The following is a 25,468-nucleotide window of genomic DNA, read 5'->3' on the forward strand; positions in this document are numbered from 1 at the left end:
TTTCCCAGCCACGGTGACCCCATAAATTTGGGCACCAGGCTCAGCCCCTGCCCTCACCCAGTCCCTGGGTGGTGGCCTCATGCCTAGTGAGCACCCCCAGACCCCACTGGGCTGCGGGCCTGGAGGAATGAGGTGAGGTGGGCACAGCGGGGAGCCATGGGGCTGTGTCCAGCCGTGCGTCCCTGTCCCTGTCATTTGGGGTCCCCCCTTTGGGCACCCACGACGCCAAACAGAGCCTGGCACGGGCAGTGCTTGCAGTCCCTATCCGTGTTTGCTGTGCTTCGTGTACACTGGGACAGGGGCTGGGGATCCCCAGCAGGGTCCCCCCACCACCCCCGAGCCCCCGGGGGGCTGAGGGGCGGGCGGAGGCGGCGCCCCCCATGGGCTGAGCCCGCCTAAAGGCGAGGGCTGACAAGATGGCGGCGGGCGGCGGGACTACAACTCCCAGCGGGCAGCGCGGCGCGCCGGAAGCGGCGGGAAGCGGGAAACAGGAAGTGGGGGGAAGGGGGAAGGGGGAAGCCGTGAGGAGCGGGGCCGGGGCTGTGGCGGCGGCGGGATGGCCAAGCAGTACGACATGGTGGAGTGCCCCTTCTGCGACGAGGTCTCCAAGTATGAGAAGCTCGCCAAGATCGGGCAGGGCACCTTCGGGTGAGAGCCTGGGCCGCGGGGACTCGGCTGGGGCCGGGCGGGGGGGCTGCGGCCTAGCCCTAGCCCCTAAACCCTAGCCCTAAACCCTAGCCCTAAACCCTAGCCCTAAACCCTAGCCCTAAACCCTAGCCCTAAACCCTAGCCCTAAACCCTAGCCCTAAACCCTAGCCCTAAACCCTAGCCCTAAACCCTAGCCCTAAACCCTAGCCCTAAACCCTAGCCCTAAACCCTAGCCCTAAACCCTACCCCCGCCCCGTTCCCTCACAGCCTTCTCCCCCTCCTCCCAGGGAGGTTTTCAAAGCCAAGCACCGCCAGACGGGCAAGAAGGTGGCGCTGAAGAAGGTGCTGATGGAGAACGAGAAGGAGGGGGTGAGCTGCGTGTGTGTGTGTGGGGAGGTCGGGGTGGGAGCGTGCGGGGAGTGGAGCTGATCTCTGTGATAGCAGAGGGTGTTCTCGCTCCCTGCGTGTGTTCCCTGATAATGGTCACAGCTGGGACGTGCCAGGTCTCGAGAAGCAGCGTTAACGGGTAGCGGGGAGGCCGCTCTGCCAGGCGGGGCTGTGCGGTGCCCTTGGGCAAACAAACAGGGGAGACCGGGCGTCAGAGTCACTTAAACTCCTCCGCCTGGTGGCAGAATCACCCCTACCAACGGTGGTGAATGAATTCTGACAGTCCCAGTGTCACGTTTTGAAGCTCTGATGGCACGTAAATAAGCAGTCCTTTGCTGCTCCAGCAGCTCCCGTGCCGTGTTGTTGTGCTCACAGCTTCTCTGTCCCCCAGGCAGCCACGGGCTGTGCTCCTAACCCACGCCCTCTGCTTCTCCTTTCAGTTCCCGATCACGGCTCTGCGAGAGATTAAAATCCTCCAGCTGCTCAAGCACGAGAACGTGGTGAACCTCATAGAGATCTGCAGGACCAAAGGTAGCTGCCGGGGGGCTGTGGGTTTTCCTTCAGCCCCGCGTGGCGGCTGAGCAGAGCGCTGTGCCCTGGGGGGGGTGGTTCCACCAGCTGGGCCTCGGGGTGACAGCACCCCCGGTTTGGGAAGCTGCCTCTCAATGGGTGCTGCAGCTTGGCTGGAAAAAAACCCTCCTCAGAGCATGCTGCTGTCACTGTGCTGCCTGAGAGGCTTTAAATAAACCTGTGGTAGAGAGCACCCAAAGCTGGGGGGGTTCGTCCTGGCATGGATTTTTGGCTGTGGTTTTTTTGGGGTTGTGCTGGGAGCTGTGTTTCAGCTGGAGGCACGCTCAGCCCCTCGCTGGGTGTGTTGCAGCCAGCACTCAGGCTCGGGGCAGGGTTAGATGTGCCACGGCCCCGTTTGGTGCCCAGCTGCCTGCTGCTCCACCTCCTTCCTGCAGGCTGTCCCCGGGGCAGGCAGCGTGCCTGCTGTTCTTAATGCACCTGGCCTGGCTCAGTTCCCAGGGAAATGGGGTTAAAACGTGTCCTGCTTTATATCCATCATCCTCTTCTGTGGATTTTACCAGAAACAGCAGTTCTGGAGGTGACAGATGATGTTAAAGCCTGCCATGCTCTAGCCAGTCGCTTTGGTTAAATAAAATGCAAGTGGCAGCTGTCTGCTGCTGCTGGTCTGTTAAAACACCGGGTAGAAACCTCCAGCCCAGGACTGGAGACTGGAATTTACTCCGCAGCATCTATTGATTACCGTCGGTTTTTGGAACTGGCGGGTACAAGGAAAAACACCGCCACCGAGTTAATTTTTAATTCCTTGTGTGATTAAGCCAGTTGTGATGACTGCCTGTGTCTGGCACGCCGAAGGTAAATATTTTTGTGGACGTGTAAAATTGTTTGGTTTCTGTTTAAATTCCACTTTCCTTCCAAATCTGCTTTGACCTCAGTTTCACGTGAAAAATAGGAATGTGGCACTCACTGTTCCCAGACTTTCAGCTTCTGTTCTTTCACGTGGTGAGGGCTGTGCCCGTGTCAGGGACTCGCACAGACCCAGGGGCATCCTCCCAGCCGGGGGGGAGCTCAGCCCTCGTGTTCTGCCTGCTGATGGGCGGTTTTGCTGCGTACAGCTGATGGAAACCGGCCTTTCGTTTTAGTGTTTTGCACGTGTGCCCTAAGAACGAGATTGAAATTGATTGCTTCATTTGAGGTTTCCTGCTATTGACTTTAAACGGCAATTGAAATTGGAGTTTTAAATCATATTGATCTGGACTGGGCTGTTTTCGTAGATACCGTTTGAGGTTGCAGAACGCCTCGCTTTCTAATGTTATTTTACAAAGATTTTCTCTGTTCCTGTGTTGTTTTTTTTTCTTCTGGGACTGTCCTTGCCCGTGCTGCTGCTGTGCTGATCCTGCTTGGCTGGCGCTGTGTGCACCGATGGGTTTGTAGGGAGGAAACCCCACAGCTGCTAGGCACACAAATGGAGCTTTCAAAGATTTTTGTCTCCTTTCTCGTGACATTTGCTGCTCACCCCTTGTTTTTCCGATGCTTGTTTTTGCTGCCTTAGTGCCTCTGTCTGAAGGACCTTGAGGCCTGCGGGGTCCCTGTTTCCCTGTTTGTGTACCCTGAGGTTTTACTCCGGGATGGCTGGGGGTCAGGAGGAGCTGTGGTGGCACCGGGAGTCCCTCTCTGACTGTCCCTGCTTGCCCCTCCTGCAGCCTCTCCGTACAACCGCTGCAAGGGCAGCATCTACCTGGTGTTTGACTTCTGCGAGCACGACCTGGCCGGCCTCCTCAGCAACGCCCACGTCAAGTTCACGCTCTCGGAGATCAAGAAAGTCATGCAGATGCTGCTGAACGGGCTGTACTACATCCACAGGAACAAGGTAACGGGCCGGATCCGCGCTGAGCTCTGAGCCCCACCTTGCTCTCTGTGAGCGGGTGTCTCAGCACAGGCTGGGGGGGAAATCCTTCCTAATCCTTCCTCGTCCTTCATCTCCGGGGCCGGGGTGCCAAAGGAGGGCTCCTGGGTGGCTCAATCTTTCCCTGTCGGTCCTCGTGCAGATCTTGCATCGGGACATGAAAGCCGCCAACGTCCTGATCACGCGGGACGGGGTCCTGAAGCTCGCGGACTTCGGGCTGGCTCGAGCTTTCAGCCTGGCTAAGAACAGCCAGCCCAACCGCTACACCAACCGCGTGGTCACCCTGTGGTACCGGCCGCCAGAGCTGCTCCTAGGTAGGCGCCGGGCTCTGCCCTCTCCTCCTCCCTCCTCGCTCCCCGGGTGATTAACGCGGCGCCTCTCCGCAGGGGAGCGGGACTACGGGCCCCCCATCGACCTGTGGGGCGGGGGCTGCATCATGGCCGAGATGTGGACCCGCAGCCCCATCATGCAGGGCAACACGGAGCAGCACCAGCTCACCCTCATCAGCCAGCTCTGCGGATCCATCACGCCGGAGGTGAGGGCAGGAGGAGGGAGCTGCAGGGGGGTGGCGAGGGCTGGGACTGGGACCAAACGCTCCTGCTCCTCTCCCTGCCCTGCGTGCGGGCTGCTGTGCGTGCCCAGCATCATTGTGCCTGCTGCTGGGGGCCGTGTCCTCTGACACTGAGCTTATTTGCTGCTTTGTGTGAGCTCCAGCTGCTTCCTTAGCCTTGTGCAGCCTCCTAAACACCCGAGGGTGAACGTGGCCTGTTCTGAGGTGAGGAGTGCTGTCCTCTCAGCCCTGCTGGGAGCACTCAGCCATTTCTCAGCTCCTTAAGGGCAGCCAGTCCTGCCCTCTGGTGGAAGGTGGAGCCGAAAGGGACCTTGGCCGGGGCTGTCATCAAACAGGGTGTTGAGAGGAGGGCGGCTGTGCACGTGGCTGCAGGGACGCTGGTAGGTGCACTGGAGGTGTTCTCTTTTGTACCCACGGACTTGCTGCGGCCTGTCCCGGACTGGGGCTGAGGGAAGTACAAGTGATTGCAGCGGGCTGTGGTTCCTAAGGATAAAAGGTGCCACGAACATCCAGGTTGTTATCAGCGAGGAGTTTTGTCCGTTGACCTTTCTGGATGTTGTAGTTGGCCTGAGCTGGTTCTCCAGTAGATTTATTTTATTTTATTTTATTTTTTTGGTGGGAGGACAGAAATCCTGTGGCATCCTCAGGAGCGCTGTGCCGTGTGCCCTTCCCACTCCGGGAGGATTCTGTCCTGACTTGTCCACGTGTCTGTAGGCTTTGGTGTGCGCTTCAGCGTCTCCGTGCTGTGGGAACAAGGCCTGCTGGCTTGGAGCTTCTGCAGTAGCATTGTTCTCGCAGCATGCCTCACGCCAGTTTGCCCGAGGGCGTTCGCTTCAATGGCTTCTGCTCTCTGGAACCATCTCCTCCCAACCCTCCCCTTCCTGCTCCCTCCCAGGTCTGGCCGAACGTGGATAAATACGAGCTGTTTGAGAAGCTGGAGCTCCCCAAGGGCCAGAAGCGCAAGGTGAAGGATCGCCTGAAAGCCTACGTCAAGGACCCCTACGCGCTCGACCTCATCGACAAGCTGCTGGTGCTGGATCCTGCCCAACGCATCGACAGCGACGACGCCCTGAACCACGACTTCTTCTGGTCGGACCCCATGCCCTCGGACCTCAAAAACATGCTGTCCACCCACAACCAGTCCATGTTCGAGTACCTGGCCCCGCCGCGCAGGCGGGGTGGCCACATGCCCCAGCAGCCAGCGAACCAGGGCAGGAACCCCGCGGCCACCAACCAGACCGAATTCGACAGGGTCTTTTGAGCGGGGTCCCGGCCGGGCTGCTCGGGGAGGTGCAGTGAGCAGGGGTGTGCTGGCGGGGCCTCTCTCTCTCTCTGTCTCTCTCTCTGGGCAGGGACTTCCTTCACGGCGAAGTGCCTGGTGGCTTTAACCGAGCTCTGCCGTCCCCTCTCCTTGCACAGCAGCTCTGCCACTAAGGAGCTGCGGCGTGCGAGCTGTGTGTGTGTGTGTGTGTGTGAGTGAGTGAATGAGTGGGGAGGTGACGCCTGCGAGCCCAGGGTTGTTTCCCTGCAGCTTTGGCCCACAGCCCGTGTCCCCTGGGGCAATCTGTATTGGTTAGGGTAATCTCGTGGATCAATTAGGGACCTGGTGACGGAGAAGGTGGCTGTGTCAGTGCGGGGGCTCGCTGAGGCTCTCAGCAAACAGTGCAGGGAGCTGCAGGGCTGGGAGCAGCTGCCCTGGGTCAGACTGGGCCCCGCTGGTGGCCGTCTGTGCCTCTCAGTTGCTCTTAGCTCCTACACAGCGCGTCCTCTGCACACCCAGAAGCTGGTGTAGGATGAGGCAGGTGCCTCTGAGTAATTTGGACGTGTCTCAGGGAAGGCGTCGTCATACTGCCTGGAGTGACTAACTCTCACTGGAGTTTTGGGCTGCAGCCTAGAAAGGGACCTGCTGGGCCGACCAGGGGTGGCTGACACAGCTCCTTGCTCCGTGCAGCCGGGATTCACGGTGGGAATCATTGGTCTCTGCCACAGTGCTCGGCGTCTGCTGCAATTAGGATTCCTGTGGGACACACCTAGCCGGCTGCCTGCTTTTTGCTTAGCGCTAACCACGGCGAGAATTCGGATTGGGAAGGGAACCGGGGGTGCTTGCAGGCAGCCCCTGTCCCGCTGCTTGCAGAGCTTTCAGCGTGGCACGGCCGTGTTGGAGGAGCCAGGGCCACTCGTACAAACCCCCAAGCATCCACTCCTGAGTCCTGGCCCTCCGTGGGTGAGTCTGGAGCAGGACCACGGCCGTCCCCAGGCACAGAGATGCGGCACACGGTGCCGGTGTGCATCTGCCTCACTCTGCCAGAGCTCTGGGGCCCAGCTGGCGTGGAACAAGTGCTCCTTCAGGTGCCCAACACCTCGTCCCCACGGCTGCCGGCTGCACATGGCCGTCTTCTCCCGAGCCACACGGATCCCAAGACTTTCGAACATGTAAATGTGCACAAAAGGCAGCGGGTGATAACCTTTGGCCTTTGAGAGGTTGTGCATTAACCAGGCCAACGTAAAAGCTGTGGCGGTGGTGGCTCAGCCCGTGGTGGAGGAGGTGGGGAGCGCACCCCGCGCGGAGCAGCCCCCGAGGATGATAAAGGACGCCTATAAGGTAAATCTGGGGGGGGCTCCCGCATCGTGCCCGGGTGCGAGGGGACTTGGGGAGGGAAAAAAAAAATAAATGAAGTTAAGTTGCGAGCGATCAGCCCGCTGCCTCGTGCCGGTTGTGAATAAAGGTGATCTCGTTCCCCAGCGCCTTCCCCCCGCTGTGTGTGGACCTGCTGCTTGTGCCAAACCTCCCAAGGCTCGGGGAGCTGCCTCTGAGGGCAGGCAGGGGCAGGCGGTGGGGCGCAGCGTGCCCTGACAGGGCTCTGCTGGTGGGGCGGCCATGCCCGCTGTGGTAACGCAACTAGCGGGCACCGAGCATCCTCCCTGAGGAGGCAGCGGGGCTGTGGTGCTGCCTTTTTGCCCTGCTGGGGGGGTTTTGTGAGGATTTTGGGGCGGTTTAAGGCTGTTCTCGCAGCCCCCACACCGTGGTTGGGCTGTGGGGCTCCCTCAGCGCCCACCTCGCTGTGAGGGGACCCTGCCCTTCTCCAACATGGCGCCCCCCGGCGGGCCGCGGCGGGGTGGGGAGGGAGGGGGGGGGGGGTGTGCCCTTAACCAAGATGGCGGCGGCGGCATCAAGGCTATAAAAAGGAGGTGGGGGGGGGGAGTGGGATTGGGCGTTTAGCGGCGCGGACGGAGGGGGCGTGGCCTGTGCGGCGCGCGCGGCGGGATGGTGGCGCGGGGGCTGCGCGCGCTGCGGGCCGCGGCGGGGGGGAGGGGGAGGAGGGGGCTGAGCACGCGCCCCGCGCGCGCCCCCGCCGCGGATTATCAGGTACTGAGGGGAAAGGGGGGGGGGGGGGGGGGGGCAAAAAGGGGGGGGGGGGCTTGAGGTAAAAAGGGGGGCTCCGGGACCCGCCCTGGTACCGGGAGGGGGGCAGCGGGGTCCACACTGGGGGCCTGGGGGGTGGTTGGGTGCCGGGAGTGGGGTTGGGGGGGGTGGGAGGGGGGTAATGGGGCTGTGGGGGGGTGTTTTTGGGGTGGGGGGCGGCTGTGGGGGTCCCTCACAGCGGTCCCCCCTCAGGACGCCATCCGCACGCTGAACTCGCTGCAGACCAACGCCAGTTTCCTGGAGCAGCTGCGCAGGGAGCGCCCCGACCCCCGCGCCCAGCTGGAGGCCATGAGGGGCTTCCTGGAGAGGAGCGGGCTGCAGGTGAGGGGGGGGCACACGCACACACACACACACACACACACACAGACACACACACACACACACACACACACACACACACACACCCCCGTCACCCACACAGCCCCTGAGTGTGGCCCCGCGGTCCTTGTCCCCTTGTCCCCCTCCGGGGATGTGGCCGCAGGGGTCCCACGGGGTGGCTGACCTGCAGGTGGAGGACCTGGACGGGCTGAACATCATCCACGTCACCGGGACGAAGGGCAAGGTGAGGGGGGGGGGACATGGATGGGGACAGAGGGGATGGGGATAGATGGGACAGGGATGGGAATGGAGATGGGAATAGGGACAGGGATGGGGACTGACATAGGGATGGTGACATAGGGAATGGGGACAGGGACACAGATAGGGACAGGGATGGGGACAGGGATGGGGATGGGGACAGGGATAGGGACAGGGACGGGGACAGAGGGCACAGGGACAGGAATGGGGACGGTGATGGAGATTGGGACAGAGGGGACATGGATGGGGACAGGGATAGGGATGGAGATTGGAATGGGGACAGGGATGGGGGCAGAGGGGATGGAGATGGGGACAGAGATGGGGACAGGGACAGAGGGGACAGGGATGGGGAGAGAGGGGACAGGGATAGGGACAGGGATGGGGATGGAGATGGGAATGGGGACAGGGATGGGGACAGGGATAGGGATGTTGACATAGGGGATGGGGACAGGGACACAGATAGGGACAGGGATGGGGACAGGGATGGGGATGAGATGGGACAAGGATAGGGACAGGGATGGAGATGGGGACAGGGGCAGAGAGGACTTGGATGAGGACAGAAGGGATAGGGATGGGAATGGGGACAGGGATGGGGACAGAGGGGACAGGGGACATGGATAGGGACAGGGATGGGGACCAGGAATAGGGACAGAGAGGACAGGGAAGGGGACAGGGCTGGGGACAGGGCCACCCAGGGCTGACGCTGCTGCATCCCCAGGGCTCAGCGTGCGCCTTCACCGAGCGCATCCTCCGCGGCTACGGGCTGAAGACCGGCTTCTACAGGTGGGCAGGAGCAGCCGGGGGGGCTCGGGGGGGGACACGGGGACACCGCGTGGGCCATGCCTGAGGGGTGTCACCTGTGTCACCTCTCTCCTTTTGTTTTTTTTTTTTGGTGTCCCCCCCTCCCTCCCCAGCTCCCCCCACCTGGTGCAGGTGCGCGAGCGGATCCGCATCAACGGGCAGCCGCTGAGCAAGGAGCTCTTCAGCAAGTACTTCTGGCTGGTCTACAACCGCCTGGAGGAGACCAAGGTGGGGGCTTCCCGGGGCTCGTTTGGGGCCGGGGGGGGGGGGGTTTGGGGGCTCAATGGGGACCGGAGAGCCCCTTGGGGTCATCCCTAACGCTTATCCATCGCGGCAGGACCCGGCGCAGGCCAGCATGCCGGCGTATTTCCGCTTCCTCACCATCATGGCCTTCCACGTCTTCCTGCAGGAAAAGGTAGGGGATGGGGCGGTGCTCCCACGGATTTGGGGGGGTGCTGACCCCTGGGGGGGTCGTGGCCAGCTCGTGGTGCCGGCGGACCCCAAATCCCGTCACCCGTCACCCCCAAATCCCCCGGGGACGCTCGCCGCTGATGTCTCCCCGCGTGCCCTCGGTCCCCAGGTGGACCTGGCGGTGCTGGAGGTGGGCATCGGCGGCGCCTACGACTGCACCAACATCATCAGGTAGGGTGGGCGCCCGCGTCGGCCCCGTACCGTCCCCGTGCCACCCCCGTCACCCCGCTGAGCCCCCCCACCCCCCCCGTGTCCCCAGGACCCCCGTGGTGTGCGGCGTCTCCTCGCTGGGCATCGACCACACCAGCATCCTGGGGGACACGGTGGAGAAGATCGCCTGGCAGAAGGGGGGCATTTTTAAGGTGAGGGACGAGCCCCCGCGCCCCCGGGTGGGGAGCTGTTTGGGGCCGTGCTCGGGGGGGTCCCTAATGCCGTGTGTCCCCCCCCCACAGCCCGGCGTGCCGGCGTTCACCGTGCCGCAGCCCGAGCGGCCGCTGGAGGTGCTGCGGGACCGAGCCCGGGAGCTCGGGGTGAGCTCGGGGACGGGGTTGGGAGCGAGCAGGGGGGGCTCCGTGCGGTGTGTAGGGTGGGGGGGGGGGCTCAGCCTGCTGTCCCCGCAGTGTCCCCTCTACGTCTGCCCGGAGCTGGACGCCTTCGAGGCCGGGAGCCAAGCGCTGGAGCTGGGGCTGGCGGGCGGCCACCAGCGCTCCAACGCCGCGCTGGCACTGCAGCTCGCGCGGACGTGGCTGCAGCGGAGGGGCTACGAGGGTAAGGCGGGGAAGGGGGGGGGGGCAGACGGGGTGGAAAATAGGGCGGGGGGTGCGTGTGAGCGACGTTTTGGTGCCCGTCCCGCAGCAGGTCCTGAGGTCTTGCCGGAGGTGCCGCCCAGCGCGGAGCTCCCGGCGCAGCCATCGGTGCCGCTGGCACCCGTGTTTCGCCCCAGCGATGCCATGATCCAAGGTGAGGGGTGGGTACGGGGTGGGGGGGCCGCGTGTGACCCCCCCCCGGTGCCACCAGCGCCTTTGTAACGGGGTGGGGACATCCCGGGTGTCGCCGGCACGGCCGCGTGGCGATGCCGTGCCGCCGCCGTACCCCTGCTTGTGGGGGTCCCGGTGATGAAATGGGGGGGGTGTGATGAAATGGGGGGGTCCAGCTGTGTCCCCTGTGTGTCCCCCCCCCAGGTTTGAGGGACACGGAGTGGCTGGGCCGCACGCAGGTGCTGCCCCACGGCGCCGTGACGTGGTACCTGGATGGGGCGCACACCACCAGCAGCGTCCAGGCCTGCGTCCGCTGGTTCCGCCAGGCTGCCCTCGGCCACGACAAGCCCCAGGAGTAAGGAGGGGACGCGGGGGGGCGTCGGGGGGGGGCACACAAACACCCGGCGGCCGTGCCGGGGTCTTTGTGGGGTGGGGGGGGCTATAGGGTGGCGCTCACTCCCTCCCCGTTGTCCCTGCAGCGGCTCCGAGGTGCGCGTGCTGCTCTTCAACGCCACGGGGGATCGGGACACGGCCGCGCTGCTCAAGCTGCTGCTGGTGAGTTGTTTTTTTTTTTTTTGGGGGGGGCTTTCGGGGGCAGTGCGGGTGCTGGCAGGGGGCTGAGCGCCCCCCCCGTGTGCCCCTGGGCCCCACTGTGCCGTGGGTGCAGGAGCCACGAGGTGGAGCTGCTGTCTGTCTGTCTGTCTGTCTGTCCGTCCGTCCTCCAGCTCTGTGCCCCCCCCCAAGAGCCCCCCTGGGCTGGGACTGGTCCCAGTGGCCCTGCGGTGCTGGGTGGGGGTCCCGGTGCCCCCCCCGCACGCTGAGCACCCCTCTCCCTGCAGCCCTGCCACTTCGACTACGCCGTTTTCTGCCCCAACTTCACGGAGCTGTCGGTGAGCGGCAGCGCCGGTGAGTGCCGGAGGGGGGCTTTGGGACCTCCCTGTGCACCCCCCCTCCATCCTTTCCACCCCAGACCCCCCCCTTTTTACTCTTTTTACTCGTTTTCCCCCCCCCAGACCAACAAAACTTCAACGTGACCCTGGAGAACGCCCTGACCCGCTGCCTGGAGAACCAGAAGACGTGGGGGCGGCTGCTGGAGGAGAAGGGGGGGCAGGAGACCCCTTGGTTGCCCCCCCCCCGGCAAGTGGGGGGGCTGCTGGAGCCGGACCCTTTACGGGGAGGGGGGGCAGCCCTGCTGCTGGTGCCCCCGGCCGAGCGCCCCCTCAACTCCCCCTCCCTCGTCTTCCCCTGCCTCTCCCACGCCCTGCAGTGGATCGCCCAGGGCCGGGACCCCCACCTCCCCGCGCCCCCCCCCAAGGGGGGGGCACACCCCCAGCCCGTGGCCAGCAGCGGGGCTGTGCTGCTGCGGGAGGCGGCCACCATCCGTGTCCTTGTCACCGGCAGCCTGCACCTGGTGGGGGGGGTCCTCAAGCTGCTGGACCCCTCCCTGTCCCAGTGAGCGGGATTTGGGGTTCTGCGCCCTTTACTTGAACTGCTGGGAGGGGGGGGCGCATGGGATTCCCCCCCCCCCATCCCGGCCCTTCTCACCCCAGTGCCTTCTGTCTGTGCCAGCCCCGTGGGGGGGTGACGGTGGCTGTGGCCACGCTGGGTGTCCCCATAAGGTGGGGGGGGGACACTCCTGGCCCCCCCTTGTGGTGTGTGTGTGTGTAGGGGGGGGTGAGATGGATGCGGGGTGCCCCCAGGGCTTCCCTGCCCCCCCCCCCCCGTGGAGAGGTTTGGGGGTGCCCCCGGTGTGACTCCGAGGCTCCTCGTTGTGGCGACTAATTTAACGTAGGATAGGTTTTTATTATTATTAAAAGTTTGTAACTTTGACCTGGAGCTGGCTGGGGGGGGTGGGGGGGGGGTGTTTTTTGGGGGGTGGGCGGATCGGTCACACCGTGCCGCCCCGGCCCCGCAGCCCCCCCCCACCCCAATAAACCTCTCGCTGCTCCCAGCCCCGCTGCCTTTATGGGATGGGGACGTGGAGTGGGGGGGGGTGCTGGGGGGGGGGCAGTGACCCCATCGGGGCTGTGCTGGGCCCCCCCCATCGCTCAGGGAGCATTTTTGGGGGGGGTACGTGGGGACCACGCTGTCCCCACACAGGATGGAGAGCACCGGGGGCACCCACCCTTTGCCCCCAGCGCCCCCCCATCTGCTGGGGACCCCCGGGGGGGGTCACAGGGGGCCCCCACCTCCCTCCACGGGCTGCCGGGGGGGGGCCAAAGCATTCACTGAATGAGTAAGGGCGGCCCCGGGGACGGCGAGGGGCCGCGGCCCCCTCCGGGCTCAGCCTGAAATAATTTTTGGGGGGGTGGTGGTGGGGTGGGGTGGGGTGGGGGCCAGAAAAAGGGTTTTTAAGGGGGCTGAGGCGGAGGCGGCGGCGAGGGGGGGTCCGGGGGGGTCAGGCCATGCTGCTGGTGGAGCAGGGGGTGCTCTGCGTGCTGCCGATGCTGTGGTTGGTGCTGCTGCTCTCCGAGGCCGGCGCCGTGGTGGAGACCGGCTGCAGTTTGGAGATGGGCCCTGCATTACCACCGGGGGGGGGGGTGGAAATTGGAAAGGGGGTAGGATAGGAAAGGGGAGGGGAGGGGGGGGGGGGAAGAAAAACATGAAGGGCCAAAAAAACAAACCTCGGCGCCAGCAGGGCCGGCCGGGGATGGCTCATCCTGGACCTGACCTTTCCAGCCCGATAAGAGCCTCCAGGCCCTGGCGCACGGCTCAAGCCCCCTCCCCGGCTCCCCCCCCCCGATCCCCCCCCCCGGCCCCGATAAGGCGTGGGATGGAGATGGGCTTCACCGGGACCCCGGGGACCGTGGCCGCGCCGGGCAGGCTCCTTCTCACACAGCCCCGGCCAGAAGGGATGCGCTGCCGAGAGCAGCAGGACCCCCCCGGGACACGCGGGAGGATTGGGATGGGGGAATAGGATGGGTTTCCCAGCCATGGGACGTGTGTAGGGCCCCCCCTCGCCGCCCCCACACGCACGCAGAGGTACTCACGGGTGTGCGAGTAGATGTACCAGAGCCCGGCGGTGAGGAGCGCCCCGATGAGGAAGGCTCCGAAGGTGATGCCCAGCACGGCGCCCAGCCCCAGCCCCCGGTCTGCAGGGACACACACATGAGTGACACCATCCCAAAACCTCTGCACAGCCCCCCCCAGCCCTGCCCCCAGCCCCAAACTCACTGTTGGGCGGCCTCCAGACGTCCTTCACGGTCACCTCCAAAACCTTCTCGAAGATGGTGTTGTTCTGCGCACGGGGAGGGTTGGGGTGAGCTCGGGGACAGCCCTGCCCCGCCGCCACCACCCCGGTGCCACCATCCCACGGGGACGGGGCTGGGGACCCCCATACCCAGGGGCTCTGGGGACCCGGGGTGCCGGCCCCAGCTTGGCGATGGAGACGGGTGGCTGGGGACCCACCGAAATGGGGACGGGGACGGGGACACCCGCGGGGACCCCGGGACGGGGGTGCCACACCGACCTGCAGCCCGGCCTTGCACTTGAGGGCGGCGGAGAAGGGGACGTGGCCGCCCTCGGGGACGGCGTAGGTGAAGCGGAATCGCCAAATCTTCCTGGCCCTGCTGCCGGGGGGCTCCTCCAGCACGGCCACGCTGGAGCTCTGCGCCTTGTTGGCCTGCACCAGCAGCAGCGGCTCCGTCCCCGCGGCCACCAGCCAGCACTCCTTGAGCTGCAGGTCGGCCGGGTAGTCGTCCCAGCGCATGGAGGCCTGCGGGGACGGGGACACGGGGTGGCCGTGAGGGATGCCACCCACCCCGGCACGGCCCCCGCGGTGCCCGGGCGCTGCGGTACCTGCACGAAAGCCTCCTTGTTGACCTCCAGCTCCGTCTGCGGCACCTCGAAGGCGGCGGTGGGGAAGAGGCGCAGGAAGAGCTCCCGTGGGATCTGGCACTGGAAGGCCACCTAGGGACAGGGACAGCGTGAGCCACCCCACGGCACCCCGTGACCCCGGTGGCACCGGTACCGCCACTTACCCGCGCGCTCCTGAGCACCGAGCCCTTGGACAGGCTGAGGATGAGCTGCGAGGAGGGGAGGAAGGCTCGGTCAGCCCGGCCCTTGAGCTGTGGCCGTGGGCATCCCCCCGACGGGGTCCCTCATGGGGATGGGGACACCTCCTGCCCCCCCCCCCCCCGTATCCCCTCACCTCGTTCTTGGCGTTGCCCTGGCTCTCCAGCGAGGTGCCGCAGTGGCTGAGGGGGGTGCGCAGCATGAAGTGCGTGGCGTTCTTCTCCGCCTGGCAGCTGATGTCCCGCAGGGTGATGTTCACCACGTCCTTGATGGGCTAAGAGAAAAGCCACCAGCTGTGCCCACAGCTCCCTCCGGGGTGCCCGGCCAGCCCCCCCCTGCATCCCCCCGGCACCCGGAGCGGGATGAGACCCCCCCCCCCCCGGCACGCCGGCGGTGCCCTCACCTCCAGGTGGGACCTGGTGATGATGATCTCCATGGTGTCATCCGTGCACTTCCAGGGCCGGAGCATGAGGAGCAGGTCGTTGGGCAGCGTGTCCAAGGTGGGGGCCGGCGACGTGGGCATCGGGGGCGGCTTCCTCGGCACCTCTGCGGGGAGAGGACGCGGGGAGCTGAGCGGGGACACCCCCAACCCAAAAACCTTGAGCCCAGGAGGGGCGCCGGGGACCCACCGCGCTCCTGGATCTCCAGGGTGATGCGGGGGCTGACAGGGATGATGGAGTAGGAGGCGATGATGCTGTAGTTCTTCTCCAAGGCTTTGGCGACCAGGCCCTGCTCCGTGTCAGGCAGCGGCTCTCCGGATATGGGCCACGGTGACAAGGACGCGATCCTGTAGGCGCCAGAGGCCTGTGGGGGTGGCACGGGGGGGGGCTTAGCGGGGCCGGTGGCATCCAGATGTGAGCAGCCACCGCGGTCGGGGCCGCACCGAGGTGGGGACGGGCTCTGGGGGATCATGGCACGGCGAGGGGGCCGCCGCGTCCCCGTGCGGGTGTCCCCAGGGCGATGTCCCCTCCTGCCAGCCCCATCGCCACGCCGGCCGTACCAGGAGTTGGATGTTGCAGCTGGTGGGCGAGAGGATCCAGGTGAGGTTGGCGCGGCTCTGGAGGATGAGGATGTGGCTGCCCGTTGCCGGCTCGGGACAGCTCAGGGACAGGTTCACCTCCGTGACGGGCGAGCTGCAAGAGCACGAGACCCCCTCCAGCCTCAGCCCCTCACTCTGCCGGGTCCGGGGTCTCCAAGAGACCCCGACCCCTTCCCCAGGTTCCCCAAGCTGTGCCCCCCTCCTGGAGGGGGACACACACGGTACCTGTGCTCGGGCTGCAGCTGGATGATGTGGGCAGTCCTGGTGCTGTGGGCGCTGCCGCTGGCGCAGCTCCTCATCCCATGGGAAAACACCTCAGCATCGAGGTGCGGCGCGGCGTTGAAGCGCTCCTGGGGGGCGCAGTCCGGGGGGCTGCGGGCATCTGGGGGGGGCACAGGCAGAGCTGGGGGTCACCAAAACCAAACTGTGCTTGGTGAGCACGTGCCCAAGGGAATCACCACCCCATGGACCCGTCGTGTTCTGGGAGCACGGAGAGCCCTGCAGCCCCTTCCTCCCCACCCTGGTGCCTCCCGGTGTGCCCCCCCTCCCCGCCAGCCCCCATCCCCGACGCACCTTCGCCCAGGCGGAGGTGGATGGCGCGCGGGTCCCGCAGCTCGCTGTAGGACGTGATGCCCCCGTAGGTGCCCCGCGCCCAGTCCAGCAGCTGCCCCTTGCTGGCGGCCGCCGGCAGCTCCCTCTGCTGCACCGTGGGGCTGCCCTGGATCACGAAGGCGTCCTGAGGGCGAGAGGCAGCGTGAGCCAGGGCAGGACGCATGGACGCATCCCTCCCCGGCTTCGTCTGCAGCCGGGAAAATACCCTCCCAGCACGGAGGGCGCTGCTTTGAAGGCATCTTGGTGGGCATCTCCAGGGGCCTGACCCCATCAGGGCTCGGGGGTCACACCGTGGAGGACCTGGGGGAGCGGCGCGGCCGGCCGGCGGCACGCGGGGAGCTCGGCCCGCTTTATTATTAGCCGCAAAACAAAGCCGGAGGTTTATTTTCCTAACAAAGCTCCCGGCCCTGGCTCAGCTCGCTGGAGCCAAACCCCATCGCTGACCTTCCTCCCGGCAGCCGGAGGAAACGGCAGCTTTTCCAAGCCCCGTGCGTCATTCGCCGCCCAGCCTGCCCCGCGCTCAGATCCGCCGCCGGGGGCCGGGCGCATCGGCCCTGGGGAGAGGGAGAGGGAGAGGGAGAGGGCACCGGCGTCCCCCGTGGGCACCCCAAGCACCCCGGGGATGTCCCCAGCCCCGCTGTGCCCCCCCCCTCAGGAGTGTTCCCAGGGCTCTGTCCCCGCAGCACTCACGGTGAGGACGAGCAGCTCCGGGCACGGGGAGGTGATGGAGGCCGAGCACCGGGAGCACTGCAGGACCAGCACCGCTGGCCGGGTGCAGCCGCTGGCTGGAGCCGTGAGCGACACATTGAGCGTGGTGGATGGGACCTGGGGGAGCAAGGAGAGGGTCAGCACCGCGGCACGGCTGGGACAGAGCCCCCCCTGTGCCCCCAGTGATGGGGCAGCAGGGAGGGACGTCGGGCTGGCCATGCAGGAGGCTGCGGGGTCGGGAGTTATGGCCTTGGGGCAGGTGAGGGATGCAGGGATGCCACCTGGATGCTCACGCACACCACAGAGGAACAAAACCCTCTGGTTGTCCCCAGATGAGGGCTCAGGGTGTCCTTGAATTAGGGACAGAGCACCCCACGCTGCGGCCTGGGAGCCCACTGTGGGTATCAGAGCATTGGGGACTGGGCAGCGGTGGGCTGTCACCCCATGGGGACTGGGGCATCCCACACTGGGAACTGGAAATCCCCAAAGAGCATCCAGGACATCATCACACCGGGACTGGAACATCCCCAAAGAGCATCCCGGGACATCCCCACACCGGGACTGGCCCATCCCCAACCCCACGCACCGGCGCATCCCCACCCCGGGTACCAGGACATCCCCCCCATGGCTCTCCTGGCCCCATCCTGACACCGCGGAGCCGCTCCAGTCCCGGGGCAGCCGCAGGGCTCGGCTCAGCCGGAAAACCACGTCAGGAAGCCGGGGAGCCAGGCGCTAAGTTTGGAAACCACCGCCCGGCTCAGCGCTCCCGGCACAACAGCGGGCACGGCGAGCCGCCCGGGGCTGCGTGGGCACCGCGGCACGGCACAACCAGCGGTGCCAGCCTCGTGCCCGGCACCACGGGGTCGAGGGCACTGCCTGGCCCGGCTGTGGCCCCGTGGGCGAGCTCGGCCACGTGGGTGGCCGGGGACCCCGGGTGGCCCCGTGGCGGCGGGAGGAGCCGGCGCTGGTTTTCCTGCCGCGTGTTTTGCGGCGCTCCATTGTTTGGTGCCCGCCGAGCGGAGGGAGGCTCGGTTTGCGTCTCGCCCCGCCGCGGCCTTTTTTTAGGTTTTTCTTCTCGGTGCTATTTTTTTTTTTTTTTCTTCATAGGGATCTGCTTATAGAAAGCGGCTTCCAGTAATTCTTCTGCGAGCGGAGCCGGGTCCCTGCCCCGCTCCCCCCCGCGCGCCCAGGGCTCGGTGCCGGCGAGCCGAGTGCCGCAGCCGTGACATCAGCGCGTGTCCCCTGCCGCCTCCGGTGACAAAGCCGGGGCACCCCCGGCCCTGACGCTCAGCCACAGGCGCCTGCCTGCGTCAGGGCCAGGTTTCCCGTCAGGGCGTGCGGGGTGAGGCCGTGCCGGGGCGCCGCGGGCGTGGGGCACTGCAGAAGCTGCCCCCAAAAGCAGAACTGGGAGAGCTGGGAGGCAGCGGGGGGAACGTGGTGCTGTGCTTGCTGGGGCTCTGAGAGCTCGAGGGGAGCTCAGCATGGGCCCTACAGTGGGGTTTTTCCCCCCCCAGCTGCCTCCTCCTGCCCTGCCCGTGCTCTCAGGACCGCACCAGGTGGGGACGCAGCCCCGGCTCGCTGCCCCGCTGTGCCCAGCGCCACCCCAAAGCCACCCGGAGCTCCCAGCTCGGTTATCGCCCCGAGGCAGGCAGTGAAACTCCGGTGGCTGCGTTTCCGCTGCAAGTGATGTGAGCGCCTCGAGCCTCCCTGCATCCCTCCTGCCCTCCTCGGCACCATCCCCGTGGGTGCTGGGCTCTGCCCCGCTGCTGCTCCCCGCAGAGCCACCTCCCTGCGGGACGTGCAGGTTGTGGGGACAGTCCCTGCGGTGCCAGAGAAGTGTCAGAATCGTGGCCTTTAAAAGGGTTTAAACTTCCCCTCTGGGGACAGGGAGAAACTGCAGCTTCAGCTCAGAGGGGAAGCGCAGCCGTGCGGGGAAGTTGCACTGTGGAAAAGGTTAATCTGGTTCCTCTCACCGCTCCTGATTTAGAGGAAATGCTTTCGACAGCCCCGCGCTGAGTGCAGCGTGTTGGGGGCGAGGGGGCTGCATTTACCCAGGGGGGGCTGGAAAAGGACCGGGGAGGGGGCAGGACACGGAAAACCCCAACCTGAGTACCCCGATTGTGCCTGGGGCTGACGTGCGGGGTCCCACTGGCTCACCTTGGACCACTGGACGCCGAGGACGTGGACTTCATTGGCGCTGTGCAGGGAGCTGCTGCTGACACAGCCCCGCGGCACCGTGCTCGTGCTGTAGGACAGGGTGACCGGGGGATCCGCCGCCACCGGCCGCAGGTCGCAGCCCTCGGCGGGGACGAGGTCTGGGTGGAAAACAAGAGAAATCGGTCACTGCCACGCGGCCTGGGGACAGGGGACAGGCGGGAGGGCACCCGCACAGCGAGGCCGGCCCCAACCCTGGCTCTGCTTGGGGCCTGCCCGGTGCAGCGATCCCCTAATGGCCCTCGGATCCGGTCTGGAAAAACCCGCTGTCCCCGCGCGGCACCGCCGCGTGCCAGAGCTCCCGCGTGGCTTCCCCTAAAAGCGGCCCCCCCCGCATCCCTCCCCCCGGTGCTGACGGAAATTGGGAAGCCCAGGTGTGGAAATGGCACCGAGGTGCGAGGCGGGCGGGTGGCGGTGACACCGAGAGCCCCACACGGGGCTGGCGGGCGAGCGGGGCCCTGCAGCTGCCAAGGGAAATCCTGACAGCAAAAAAAAGGTGTTTGAAGCCCCGAGCCTGCCTCGCTCGGAGGTTGCCGTGGCTTTTTCCCCTGTCCTGGGCAGCGCTGCCACAGCCCGGCTGTCCCCAAGTCATCCCCTGCACCCATGGGTGGCACGGCCAGGAGGGTCCCTGCCCTGCGGGGTGCTTTGCGCCAGGGCGTCCCCGTGGGGCTGGGGGCTCTGCGCTTGCTTTGGATGTGGCCACCGAGCTCTGTCCCCTCCCCGGGGGCTCTCTGGCAGCTCCAGCCACCACGCTGGGAGGTGACCGGGCCCTGTGCCAGCACCGGGGCACCCAACATCCCCACGGGGACGGGGACAGGGCGGCGTGAGGCTGCGGGCACCGAGGCTGCGCCGGGCGGCAGCCTGGCAAGGGCCCCCCCGAGCCGTCCCTGGGCTGCGTCGGGGTGGCGAGGCCGCGGCGGCGGGGTCACGGCGCAGGCCCCGCGGTGACGCTGCCACGGGCCCACCTATTGTCCGGCGCTTCCTCCCCCCGGCGCGGCGGCCGCAGCATCGGGAGGAAGATAAACAGCCGCTTATCTGGGCGCCGCAGCCCGCGGCCCTCTTTCCTCCGCTCCTGCCCCGGCGGCACCGGGCATGGCCCCCGGCCCCCGGCATCGCGGGGCAGGGGACGGGCAGATCGTCACCTCTCCGGTGACATCCCGCGGGGTGGCATCCCGTAGGGTGTGGGGACGTGGCCGGCTTCTCCCCGGCGTGGGGCAGGGATGCTGCGGAGGGGACGAGGGGCAGCGGTGCCACCCGGGCACCGTCCCCATCCCCGTCCCCGTCCCCGGGGGAAGGCAGCAGCGGCCTCCAGCATTATGTCAGCATCAGATAACGGCGCTCAGCTGGGCCCAGCCTGCACCCGCGGGGTCAATCAGATAAGGGCGCATTTATTTTTGTACTCCAGGAAATACAAAAAAAAAAAAAATTAAAAAGAAAGAAAGAAAGAAAGAAAATCCACTTTATGTTTTTCCAGCCTCCCACCCGCCCTCGGCCTCGCCGCGGCGCAGACGGAGCGGGGAGCGGGGACGGAGCTGCCGCGTCTCCCCGGCGCGTGGATGTCTGGGGGGGGGGAAATTCCTGTTTTGTTGCGAGAGGATCAAAGGCCCCGGGTGCAGAACAAAGCCCAGGGGGTGCCGGGGGTGCCGGGGGGGGCACGGGGCCAGGGCAGGCGCTGGGGCTGGCTCCAGCGGGGCAGGATCTCCCGGGCAGCACCGCTCCAGCGTCCCCCCTGCGCCGCCTCGGCACTCGTGCAATGAGCTGGAAGGGCTCAGCAGGGATGGAGCTGGCACCGCAGGGCTTGGGGCTGTCACCCCCAGGGCACTGTTGTGCCTCGTGGAGGTGGCAGCGGGGTTTGGGATGGGGTAGATGTGCCCACACCACCCGACACCAGGTTTTCTGGGTGCAGCGCTGGGGGAGACGCTGTCCTACATCAGCCCGTCCCATATCAGCCTGTCCCCAAGTGGATGAAGGTGACAAGCCCTGCGTCCCCTCTGGATGTGCTTTCTGCCCCCAGGAGGGGTGCAGCCTCACCTGGGCTGGGAAGGGAAGAGCCAGCACCGCGTTCCCCCCGGGGCAGCAGCACCGGTCCCTGCTGGCGCTGTCACACGGGGGCTCAAAGCCCCCCAGCCCTGGAAGCCCCCCGCTGTCTGCACGGCCCCACGGTGCTGTGCCTGCCAGGGACACCCCAGCCCCAAGGGTCTGCACCAGACAGGGCAGGGACCGTATGGCACCGCTACACGGGACGGGGATGGCACAGCTACACATGTTTGGGATGGTGTGGCACAGCCATACAGGACGTGGGCTATATGGAGGAGCTCCACACTCAGAGTAGTCCCTCTCAGGGGCACGGTCACACATAGCAGGGGCTGTATGGCTCAGATTTATAGGACAGGGACAGCATTGCGCAGTTCCTTAGGACGGGCACCACAGGGCACAGCTACAGGGCAGGTAGGAGAGGGGCAGCGCCACAGAGCTGTGTGGGACGGGACAGATAACAGCCATATGGGATGGGGACCATACAGCGCGGCTAAAAGGCACAGGGACACACGGCTCAGTAGGATGGGGGACCGTATGGCACAGCTGTGTAGCACAGCCACGTTGAAGGGCTGTATGGCACGGCCACGTGGGACGGGGAGCGTATGGCACAAGGACAGAGGGCACGGCCTGTATGGCACGGCTGCGTACAAGAGACCGGACTGTAGGACGGGGGATATAAGGCACAGCTATGCAGGATGGGGATTATATGGCAAACAGACATAGGACAGGGCCTGTACAGCACAGCTTCACAGGATGTAGACCATATGGCACAGCTGTAGGATGGGGGCTGTACCACACGGCTACACAGGACACAGACCTTATCACACATCTATTTAGGATGGCGACCGTACCCCACAGCTAAACAGGACAAAGACCTTATTGCACATCTCTTTAGGATACTGCCCATACACACAGCTCCACGGGACACAGACCTTGTTGCACGTCTATTTGGGATGGTGACCGTATGGCACAGCCACACAACCGGGCTGTATGGCACAGCTGCAGGGGGCACAGCCCTACAGCACAGCTACGTGGGATGGAGTCCATATGACAGCCATAGGACAGGGACCATATGGCACAGCTATGTCGGATGGGGACCGCACAGCACAGCCCCCGGGGCACGGCCCCAACCCCTGGGGACAGGCCCTGTAGGGGGTGACAGCACCGGGGGTGACAGTGGGGACCCCCAGCAGCCCCCATGGGACTGACCCGTGTGGGAGGTGCTGAACCCACTGCCCCTGCATTGCCACTGCCCTCATGTTTCCCTGTCCCTGAGCACCCTGTCCCCATGTCCCCAGCTCCCTGCCCCCCTGGGGGTGTCCCCACGCCTGCGCCCCCCAAAATCCTCCCCACAAAACCGCAGCGCCTGCGGTCACGGGACAAGGGCTGCGGGGCCAACAACTAAAGCAGCAAAAAAGTCCCTGGCCCTATTGCCACAGACACCGGGGGGGGGCTTTGGGTTTTTTCCTCGTTCCCCAGCCCCCCCGGGTCGGTGCCCCCGTTGAGGGGGTCCCGCTGCCTGCCCCTTCCCGGCGAAAGGGCGCTTGGACACCCCTGGGACCCTGGTGACGCAGCCTGGATTTGGGGCCGGCGGAGGGGAGGGGAGGCAATATCCGAGCCGGGACCCAGCTGTATCAGCCCCCGCACCCCCAGCCCACCCCAACAACTCACCCCTCGCCCCCCACCCCCGTTCCCCTCCTCTCCCCCCGTTCCCCTCCGAGTTACCGGCGGCTCCTCCGCGCTCCCCCCCTGCGCGTTTCCCGTGCGCCCAGCCCGGTGCCGCCGTCGGGGAGCCCCGAGCCCGAAGCCCCCAACCCTCGGCGGTCCCCGGTGCCCCCCGACGGGCTCCCCACTCACCGGGGCGGGCGAGCAGCGGCAGCAGCAGCGGCAGCAGCAGCGGGGGGGGGCTCCGCAGGCACATCCCGGCCGCCGCCGCTGCCCGCAGCCGAGAGCGCAGTGAGCGGGCGCGGCGGCGGCAGGAAACCGACTCCCTTCGGGAGGAGGAGGAGGAGAAGGAGGAGGAGGAGGAGGAGGGTCGGCGCCCGGAGGAAATGCCGCTCCGCAGCCCTGGAGCCGTGCCGGCCGGAGAGGGGGGAGTTTGGGTTTGGGGGGGGTCCGGGCGCGCCGTGCCTCAGTTTCCCCGCAGGGTGCGGGCACCGCCGAGGGGCGCCCTGGAGGCAGTCCGGGTGCTGGGGGGGGGTAGGAGGGGGAGAAAGTGGGGCCCCCCCACCCTGGGGTGGCAGCGGGGAGAAGGAGGGGGTGGCTGTAGTGCCCGCACTGAGGGTGGGCAGGGTGCCAAGGGTGCCAAGGCAGGGGTCGGGGTGCCAAGGCACGGTGCGCCCCCTCCCTAAATACCCCCTCCCCAAAGTTTAGGGGACACACAGCAGCACAGCCTGCCCCGTGCGGTGCTGAAGGGGGGGCTGCCCCATGTACTGAGGGCAGGAGCTGCCCCACTGCGATGGGGACAAGGGCAGCCCCGAGGTGTCCCGGCGTGGGCAGGGTGCCCCATGGCACGGAGAGTCCCAGGGCTCTGGACACCGGCCCCGGGGCTGCTGGTGGCTGGGGGGACACCATGTGGCACTGCTGCCTGCCCCCTCTGCACCATGGCCAGGCCACAGCCGGGATGTCCCCAATATTGGGATGTCCCCGCTGGGCGGGCAGGTTTGGGGTTTGGGGCCCCTCTAGGACAGCCCCGTCCTGGGTCCCAGCAAAGCGACACCGAGGCAGGAGCTGGAGGGGAGCGGGGTGGCTGCGGGGACAAGGGGACATCGGGGGGACAAGAGGGCCAAGGGGAACTCCTGCCCCGTCCCTCCTGCCTGTGCCAGGGCCAGGTCCCCGGGGTGGCCCCGCACCGCTCCGTGGCGATGGGCAGGGGGCCGGGGGGTGACACCCGGCGGGGCAGGCGGCGAGGTCTGTCCCCAGCGGCCACCAGGTCCCCGGGGTGAGCAGCAGCCGCCTCCCACGACAGCGCACTGCCACCTCCTGGGGACCGCGGGGACGGGGACAGGGCCCGGAGCTGGCAGCCCTGCGCCCCTGTCCCCAGCAGGGCCTTCGGTGGTGGCCCCCAGGGCAGGGTGACAGAGCCGGGGGTGGCTGTGCGGGGTGGCCACAGCCCCTGGCACCATCCCCCTGCAGTTTATGGGGAGTTCAGAGGCTCCCCAGCCAGGGCAAAGCCACCAAAAATCACCCAAAGTGACCAGCGGGGAGGCAGGGCCCCCCCCAGCCCCACCGCCCCGCTCACCACATGGGGAAACTGAGGCAGGCTGACCCCACACCCCCATAGGGACAGGGACAACGAGGGCAGGTGGCTCCCCCAGCTCCTCCAGCGTGGCTTTGGGACTACTCAGCATCCCAAATCTGCTGTCCCCTCGCCCCCAGCAGCACGAGGGGGGGGCTCAGCTGTGCTGGCAGTGCCCCAGCGCCGGCCGGATGGCCGCATCCTTCCCGCCCCGCCGCCCGCAGCGCCCCGGCCCCGCCGTGCTCGTGGCTGCTTCACCCCCGGGCACCCGGCTGACGTCCGAGCCTGGCGAGCTCGGGAGTTCTGTCGGGTTTGTTTTGTTTTCTTTCTTTTTTTTTTTTCTTTTCTTTTTTTTTCTTGGGGGATTTTTGTCCCCCCCCCCCCCCTCGCCTTCCCCGCTCGCTTCCTTCCTCCGCACCGTCCCGGCGGCCTCGCCTGCCCCCGAGCCGCTGCCCGCCCCAAGGCCCCGCGGCTGAGTTGTGATTTATGATTTATGATTTTTATGATTTATGGCAGCCCCAAAGCTCACGGCCACGGCTCTGCTGCCTCCTTCCTGCACCACGGCCGGGAAAACCACGGCACTGCCACGGGGCTGGGCAAAGTGACACCGAGCACAGCCTGGGGGCAGCTTTGGGGAGCCCCCCCGTCCCCGTTCCACATCTCCGTGCCAGCATCCCAAATATTCGGGGCTGGGGGGCTGTGATTGAGCCCCCCCGAGGACCCCCACCCTGTCCCTACCCTGGTGGCCGGGCTCAGGGGGGGTGTCCCCAGCGTGTCCTTTGCTCAGGGTGCACCCAGGGCATCGCGGCGGCACCGATATCCCCGGTGCCACCCCAACACCTTTTGCCACAGCTGCCCGCAGCCCCCACGTACCCCAAAACACACCGGGGGGCAGGAGCAGCGAGGAGACACCGAGGCTGGCACGTGCACGGGGTGAAAGTGATGGAAACCCCATCCCCAGGGAGGCAGAGGCAGGACGTGGGCCAGACGCTGCCCCCTTCTCCTGGGGCTTGGCGGGCAGGACGGGGTCAAGGTGAGCGGGACTGGCCCCGGCACGGGGTCACGGGCCCCCCACAGCCCGGCGGCAGCCGGGAAGCCGGGGCGAGCGGCCGGGATGCTCCCTCCCTTCCTCCGAGCATCCCACGTGCGGGATAAACACCCGCTTCCTGCCCTAATCAGCTCCAGAGGCGGGCGGGGGGCTCGGGGGGCTCGGAGAGGGGAAAAAAAAAAAACAACACAACAACAACAAAAAAGCAACAAACCAAAAATCTCTGGAAAGAAAAACTCATTTCCTCCGACAGAAGAAAAAGATAAAGT

At 66.3% G+C, this 25,468-nt stretch overlaps 3 protein-coding genes across 3 annotated transcripts; 2 read left to right on the forward strand and 1 right to left on the reverse strand.

Annotated features, from left to right (window-relative positions):
* Nucleotides 1-524: 524 nt before the first annotated feature.
* CDK9 (cyclin dependent kinase 9) lies at nt 525-6,782 on the forward strand. Its single transcript, XM_032200358.1, has 7 exons — nt 525-648; nt 936-1,017; nt 1,476-1,566; nt 3,267-3,433; nt 3,612-3,783; nt 3,856-4,004; nt 4,936-6,782. Exons 1-7 carry the CDS (start codon nt 557-559, stop codon nt 5,299-5,301), a joined length of 1,119 nt encoding a protein of 372 aa, XP_032056249.1. The 5' UTR covers nt 525-556; the 3' UTR covers nt 5,302-6,782.
* A 523-nt stretch (nt 6,783-7,305) lies between these two features.
* On the forward strand, nt 7,306-12,119 carry FPGS (folylpolyglutamate synthase). The gene is made up of 15 exons (XM_032200520.1): nt 7,306-7,407; nt 7,657-7,785; nt 7,973-8,026; nt 8,759-8,823; nt 8,955-9,069; nt 9,179-9,256; nt 9,422-9,483; nt 9,572-9,674; nt 9,765-9,842; nt 9,933-10,080; nt 10,168-10,272; nt 10,494-10,644; nt 10,769-10,844; nt 11,129-11,195; nt 11,303-12,119. The coding sequence occupies exons 1-15, from the start codon at nt 7,306-7,308 to the stop codon at nt 11,743-11,745; spliced, it is 1,776 nt and encodes a 591-aa protein (XP_032056411.1). The 3' UTR covers nt 11,746-12,119.
* Nucleotides 12,120-12,284: 165 nt separating this feature from the next.
* Nucleotides 12,285-19,989, reverse strand: ENG (endoglin). The gene is made up of 15 exons (XM_032200521.1): nt 19,842-19,989; nt 18,820-18,977; nt 16,645-16,779; nt 15,916-16,078; nt 15,568-15,724; nt 15,304-15,436; nt 14,933-15,107; nt 14,707-14,849; nt 14,440-14,577; nt 14,270-14,314; nt 14,088-14,198; nt 13,759-14,004; nt 13,464-13,527; nt 13,280-13,381; nt 12,285-12,806 (listed from the first exon to the last, which is right to left on the reverse strand). The coding sequence occupies exons 1-15, from the start codon at nt 19,987-19,989 to the stop codon at nt 12,688-12,690; spliced, it is 2,037 nt and encodes a 678-aa protein (XP_032056412.1). The 3' UTR covers nt 12,285-12,687.
* Between the last annotated feature and the right edge of the window lie 5,479 nt (nt 19,990-25,468).

Source organism: Aythya fuligula, chromosome 19 (assembly GCF_009819795.1).
Source record: "Aythya fuligula isolate bAytFul2 chromosome 19, bAytFul2.pri, whole genome shotgun sequence".
Classification (NCBI taxonomy): Eukaryota; Metazoa; Chordata; class Aves; order Anseriformes; family Anatidae; genus Aythya; species Aythya fuligula.